General features: G+C 37.2%; 1 protein-coding gene across 1 annotated transcript; it reads right to left on the bottom strand.

Moving 5' to 3' along the window:
• Positions 1-489: 489 nt before the first annotated feature.
• LOC141351071 (E3 ubiquitin/ISG15 ligase TRIM25-like) lies at positions 490-3435 on the bottom strand. The gene is made up of 5 exons (XM_073857264.1): positions 2742-3435; positions 2549-2644; positions 2128-2361; positions 1827-2022; positions 490-1279 (listed from the first exon to the last, which is right to left on the bottom strand). Exons 1-5 carry the CDS (start codon positions 3330-3332, stop codon positions 753-755), a joined length of 1644 nt encoding a protein of 547 aa, XP_073713365.1. The 5' UTR covers positions 3333-3435; the 3' UTR covers positions 490-752.
• Between the last annotated feature and the right edge of the window lie 3692 nt (positions 3436-7127).

A 7127-nucleotide genomic window follows, 5' to 3' on the forward strand; every position in this document is an offset into this window, starting at 1 on the left:
TGGAGATTTAATGTGATACATTTTGTGGTAAATGTTAATATTACATCACGTCTGTAAACAGAAAGAAGATTTGTCTACTAAATCACATGTGTGGATGCTGGAATAGTTGACACTTGTATTCTGTTCTGTTTAGAAGTTAAACTTATCATCCATGTCCAGAAAATTTAACTAATGTCAAAATGTTTGCATTAAAAATAAGTGAATTGAGATTATTTTTGAATGTAGACTCATACATTTTGGATATAGATGTAGATGAATATTATTAACTGTGAATAATTACTGCACAGCTACCTCTGTTTGACAGGACAAAATACAATTATTAAAATATAATATTACAATCAGTTATTTGAAATAGCTGATTAGAAAATTAAAGACTTATTATTTCTTTGTTGTTGATTCATCATGTTCAGACTTTTAATATGTAAGGAATAATTGACGACGGGCCATTGAATTATAAGAAAATAATGCACACCAAGGTGGTAATGCGGCACGACGCGAAGCGGAGTGCCGTTACACCGCAGGTGTGCATTATTTTCAAATAATTCAAAGGACCGGAGTCAATTATTCCGCTTATACCACGGTTACCACAAACATTGCTCTGGTGCCTATTTTTAAGACATTTGAAAAGATAGGTGTGCGGTTTACAGAAAAATAATCAACACCCCTAGAACATTTCTCAGCCAATCAGAATGCAGCATTCAACAGACCCGTGGTATAAGGCAAAATTATTTGTACTAGACTCTCTGTATCATCTATATTGTTATATCACACAGTTTCACTGATCCATTATAAACTCTAAACCCAGGATAGAGAGGTTTAGTGAATGTGGTGTTGACTCTGTGGATGAGGGTCATTGTGTCAGAGACGCTGTAGAAGGACAGAGATCCTGAACTGTGATCCACATAAACTCCTATTCTAGAAGATCTGGACACTACAGGGAGTTCAGTCTTAATCTTATTGTGCCAGAATGAACAACTGGAGTCATAGCAGCGCAAACTCCAGGACTGATCATTATATCCAAACAAACACTCATCATCACCTCCCTTCCTGCTGATGCTCTTATATGACACTGATATAAACACCCGGCCACTCAACTCAATCTCCCAGTAACAGCGTTCACTTAAACTCTCACTACACAACACCTGAAAACAACCATCATCAAATCTGTCTGGATGATCAGGATACTGGACTGTGTAAGTGTCAGTAATCTCTTTGTTCCCCTCAGACAGACGGAGATATTTATGTGCTGTGTTTGGATCTGCAGTGAAGTGATAATAATCTGATGAAGACAAATCAAAAACACCATTTAAATGTAAAATTATACATTTCAATAATTAAAATAAAACCACAAGTCTTATTTAATTTTAGTTTTTGAGGACTGTCAATGTGTTAAGGAGTAAACAGAGATCATTTACAGTATAGACAGAATCTAATCTGATTGTTTTATTGTTATATTCATCATAATGTGTGTGTAAAAGGTTTGTGAATGCGTGAACATTGTCGAAGTCCCTCTGTTCTGTAGTTGTACAGTTTAAAATATATTTTGTTATCATTTTTTTAAGTGTAAAGAATTTTGGTTCATAGAAAAACTTAACGGCTTATGAAATGTATATATTTAATGATAAACTTGATTTGTGAACTGCTATTTGATCACAGTTATGTTTCATTGTGGGCGAGCACAGTTATTTATTTTCTGTTTATTCTGCACATTCAGTTTGATTCATGAGTATCATTATAGAGGAGTTTAAAATGACTGAAATGCAGATTATCACTGTTCATGTCTTTATCAGCATCAGTGTGTTTATTTGTTGTTTATTGAGACTCACATTTTAGGAACTGCTCCCTGGTCTCAGGTGCTTTACTTTGATCAAATATCTTCTCTATCTCTTCTCTACAGAAATCCTCCAGTTTCTCTCTCAGATGAGACACAGATTTTCCTACATCATCAAAAGAGATGAGAGAGCTGACAGTGATGCTGAGTGAGTCTGTACATCCAGGAGGAACAGAGAGAGACTGAAAACTCTACACAAACACAAACATAAACTCATGACACTGAAACATTTCATAGAAAATATCATCTGAGTAAAACATGCTCTTCACTTCCTAAAGATCACTGATCTCTGTTACCTGGAGGAAATGGATGTGATCATCTGTGTGTGAAAGCTGCTCCAGCTCAGCGTCTCTCCTCCTCAGATCATCAATCTCCTGCTCCAGTCGCTTCAAGAGTCCTTCAGCTTCACTCACTGCAGTCTTTTCCTGATCTCTGATCAGCTGTGTCACCTCAGATCGTCTTCTCTCAATGGATGTGATCAGTTGAGTAAATATCCTCTCAGTTTCTTCCACTGCTGTCTGTGCAGAGCGCTGTTAGGACACACAGAGAGAGGAGCATTAGAATCAGCAGCATTCATTCAGCTCTTACTGGTACATCACACAGTCTGTTACACACAGTGAACTTCAATGAAAGTCATCCAGCACTGAACTCCTCACTGACTGATTGGATGAGAGTCTGAAACAGCAGACAGCAGTTGTTCTTCTGATCAAAACTCACCTTATGAGTCTCCAAAACATCTCTCAGCTCCTGAAGCTTCTTCTGACTCTCCTGGATTCTCTGATGATATTTTCTCTGCGTCACCTTGAGTTCTTTCTGTTGGATGTGGAAATAATAAATAAGTCGATACAGTTTTTTACCACTTAAACTTAGATCTGATCATATTAAACATCACAGTGTTTTTGTCTCTTACCTGTTTCTCAGTCCTCTCTTCTTTAGCTGGTATAGTATCATGATTTTTGTGCTTCCCCACCATACACAGATAACATATACAGAGCTGATCAGTTTTACAGTAAATCTCTAAAAGTTTCTCATGTTGAGGGCAGATCATCTGCTGAAGTCGTCCAGTGGCGTCTATCAATTTGTGTCTCTTTCCTTTGAAGAATTTCTTGTGTTGTTCAAGATGAGTTTGACAGTAAGAGTTCAGACACACCAGACAGGACTTGACAGCTTTGTGTTTTCTCTCAGTACAGACGTCACACTTCACATCTCCAGCTTCAGCATAACTGTGATCAGGACAATCAGCTTGTAGTTTTGTCTTCTTCAGCATCTCCACCACTTCAGCCAGCATGGTGTTTTTATTTAAATCAGGTCTTGTATTGAAGGTCTGTCTGCATTGAGGGCAGCTGTAGTTTCTCTTCTGATCATCTTGATTCCAGCAGTTTGTAATACAGCTCATACAGTAACTGTGTCCACAGGGAATGGTCACTGGATCCTTCAGTAAATCCAGACAGATTGAACAGATGAACTGATCCTGAATCACTGAAATACTCGCTTCTGCCATTTCACCGTATTTACTTACAAACAATAAAACTAAACACACAACAGCCCAACAGTTTCAGTTTCTCTGAACTCAAAGTATTTCCTGGTTGTGTTAATGAAACGTGTGCAAACAGGTGTGTCAACAAGTCCACTAGATGTCAGACTCATACAGAAAGTCACAGTCTCGAGTAGCCAAATCTTTATTAAAATGCTCTGTCATAAATGCATAAATATAAGTGAATTTTGTGGTGAAATAAGAGAATAACAGATGAAATCTCTCTGATGTTTGTAACTAAACTGATTCAACATTTAAGTCAGTGTGAGTGTTTGTCCTCTAGTGTTGAGTTTACACTATTTACACAAACAATTCACATTTAGAAAAGATAAATAAATAGAAGTTTAAACTACAGATAATTGATTTTTTAAATGAATGCATTAAAACAAACATAAGCTCCTATAGACGGTGGGCCGAGGGGAGATTTCGTGTTGTCGGACGATCTCTTGTGATGGATAGCCCAGTTTTTTTTATGTAACCGCTGCGCTTTTCAACAAAGCAAATAAAAATTGTTGCCACTTACACACCTTGCACATTACTATAATATCGGTAACTTTCTCCAGGTTATTTTCCCGGCGAATAGAGCAAGCAGCTACGTTTGGGGTCCGAAGTTCATGACGTATTTGTTGCCTTCATCCAATAGCGTGCATGGAAAAGTGATGACGCGTATCAACAAACTGGCGAGTTTCGCTGGAAAGATTTAACTTGATAACTAATTTTAGCCACTAATGCAGTTTTAATATTCAGTTTGACACAAAATGTGAATGTAGAGGTAACGTTGCCCATTCTTACTGTTTTTGTTTTATGTAACCATCTTTGTCATGTCCTGTCATTTTTTTGTTATCTTTAATAAATACACCGTTCTATTTTTTTACACCGTTCTGGTATCTGTTATCGCTTGGAAACACAACGTCATAAAGCAAGACAGACAATTATTTTCCCTGCTTTATCATGTTTACTGGAAAGAAATGTTAAAAAATGAAGTGCTGCATGCACGTATTTGAGGATAGTGGACCCACCATTCCCTTCACAGGCACAAGTTGGCAGAAATTGATTTAATCAGTGTTTCTGTGGAAAAACCTTGAATGCAGAGAAAGCAGTACACAAGAATAATACAGGCATATCTAAGTTACAAAGCCAGGAACCGAGAAACAAGTTAATCAAACTAGCTAACACTAGCTACCACAGGCAGTGCTACAGCCATTTCACAAATATCACAAAGATAAAAAGTGCACAAAGGAGAAGAGAGGAAGTTTTTATTGAAGAAACTCCAAAGGAAGGTTGGTAGTATATTGTATAGACATGCAGTGAAGAAAGTAGCATGGTTTACAGTAGTATAAATTAAATATGCAATGTTTAAGCAGTAGCCTTTAAATAGCATAGCAAAAATGCATCAAAGACAAATGGTTTAAGATTATTATAACAGTTACATAGAAAATCGCTGGGGGGTGGCAACATGTACAGTGTATATACATACACATGTGCAGTGTAGTAAAAGTATAAGAGTAGTACAAATGTAGATGCAGTGTATTAACAGTAATATAATAAAAACAACCTACAAAATTTTCCTTTTCAATTATGGCATGATTGGCATCGTTATTATCAACAAAACCAGACACCTGGGGTCTCATTTATAAATCCTTACTAAAAGTCTACGTATGCACAAAAGCCAAAAATGGCATATGGCAAAAAATATTAAGACAAAACAAAGCACTGTTCCCTTTATAAATCACAGATCACCTGCAATTGTTCATACATGAATCATTCTCAGGTCCCACCCTGCAAGCCCATTCTCCCATTAAGTTCGGTTTTGTATAGATCACAACCTTTGTGTGGGAACTGGCGTATGCACAAAACGGGGCTGGAAATGTGCGTACACCAGTTCCCACACAAAGGTTGTGTTCTATAAAAGAAAAAACTTAATGAGAGATGGGCTTGCAGGGTGGGACCTGGGGATGATTCATGTATGAACACTTGCAGGTGATCTGTGATTTATAAAGGGAACAGTGCTTTGTTTTATAGGTCTTAATATTTTTTTGGTGTATGCCATTTTTGGCTTTTGTGTGTACGTAGACTTTTAGTAAGGATCCTACGCACAGTTTTATAAATGAGACCCCTAAACGATGTGAAATTGGTTTATTACCCATCTTAAGGGAACAGGTGGAAACAATATATGTAGCATGAGTTTTTTCACTGCTGAAAGTTACAAATAATTTTTCTTCAATCAGTGATGTGCAGAACCTAAACCTATTGTTTTGCACTTTTTTAGTGGTAGAGGCAGAGGATGGCGAGGCAACACCAGTAAAAACACAGGCTCTGAGGTCTTAAGCCCATGGTCTTTACACATCCAAGCAGGCCCCACACCTTGCATTATCTGCAAACATAAGAAGTATAAGGTTCAGAAAAACAGCAGTAAAGGGGTTAAAATAAAATTAACAGTATAAAACAAGGTATCACTTCACCTGCCCTTACAAAAATTTACCATTGTTTTTCTACAGTTAAAAAAATGGTTACTGTAGTAAAACCATGGTAATCACAAAATAACTATTGTTTTGACAACTATGGTTTTATAGTTAAATCGTGGTTAGTGTAGTAAAACCATAGTTTTGCTGATAGTAATCAAGACAACAAAATACATTGGTTACTTCACTTTTACCACAATAAAACCATGGTTAATTTTCGTAAGGGAGCTATCGAGATTATACCCGGTACATCACCACACAAAAACACAAGAACATTAACACACATATGCAAATGGATAACGTTACAAGCACTTCGGCAAAACAGTCATTGAGGAGAGGCTGTTAACAACGTGAACTTTGACTGTCAAAGCTAAATTTACTTTTTAATAAAACTGTGGAAGAAACAGAGGGAGTAAACATTGCAGCTTATAAAAACTATAATACTGTGAAAAGCATAAATTATATAAAAATGTACATTTTCGCTGCTAACGTTAGTTGTCTACACACCCCAGCAGCTGTCGAAGTGTGGCTTGCCCACCGGTCATTTTAAAGCGCAGTGGGCGCAAACTTTATGAAATATTACTAGAACATTCGGCTGGGGTGTGTCTCTCTTAAACGGAGATGTAAGAGAAATGAAGACGACACATATACATATTTTGTGTATGACCGATCGGCGGTAAAAGTTAATATGCACGGAACATCGTTGTTGTACGGAACGGTTAACGTTAGTCTACGCCTACGTAAAACAACACTAACGAGACGCATACATACGTTTGAACAAACCAATGTACACAACAAACATTTTAAATAGATATCAATTAAATCAAATGAATACTTACAATCACACAAAGAATGTCCTTGGCGATGGTCAATTCCGCTGCAGCTTGTTTCTGAATCCGTGTAACAGCTGTTCTACTAACCCACGTCTGATTGGTTAATAATAATCCTTTGTCAGTATCTTGCCGCTCTATTGGTTCGACTGATATAGTAGGCAACCGCGTTTGCCTGCATATTTACGGGGACATTTTATCATTTCGGGGGAAAATGTGCAATAAATGCGAGTGGCAACACTTTTCATATCGTTGAGAATAAAACAACCGTCCAAACTTTACAAATTCAGGTTCTCCCTCCATGGGGATCATCCATTTCGAAAAGTAAAGCAGATACGGAGCCTCGGCCCACCGTCTACTATAACATAAAACAATGACAGTGAAATATTTTAAGGTCAGTCAGTGTAAGTTGTTTTCAGTTAAGACGGCACAAACATGTATTTTAGTCTGGAGTTTGCTGAAGTCTTGTC

The sequence above is a fragment of the Misgurnus anguillicaudatus genome, chromosome 2, assembly GCF_027580225.2.
Source record: "Misgurnus anguillicaudatus chromosome 2, ASM2758022v2, whole genome shotgun sequence".
Lineage (NCBI taxonomy): Eukaryota > Metazoa > Chordata > Actinopteri > Cypriniformes > Cobitidae > Misgurnus > Misgurnus anguillicaudatus.

Bases quoted from the DNA above. Each gene is read 5' to 3' on its own strand.
- LOC141351071 (XM_073857264.1), bottom strand. From the start codon at position 3,332: ATGGCAGAAGCGAGTATTTCAGTGATTCAGGATCAGTTCATCTGTTCA. The intron at 2,645-2,741 runs GTAAGAGACAAA...CACATCCAACAG, and splicing joins AAGAGAGGACTGAGAAACAG to AAAGAACTCAAGGTGACGCA. The intron at 1,280-1,826 runs GTGAGTCTCAAT...TGTCTTCATCAG, and splicing joins CAGGGAGCAGTTCCTAAAAT to ATTATTATCACTTCACTGCA.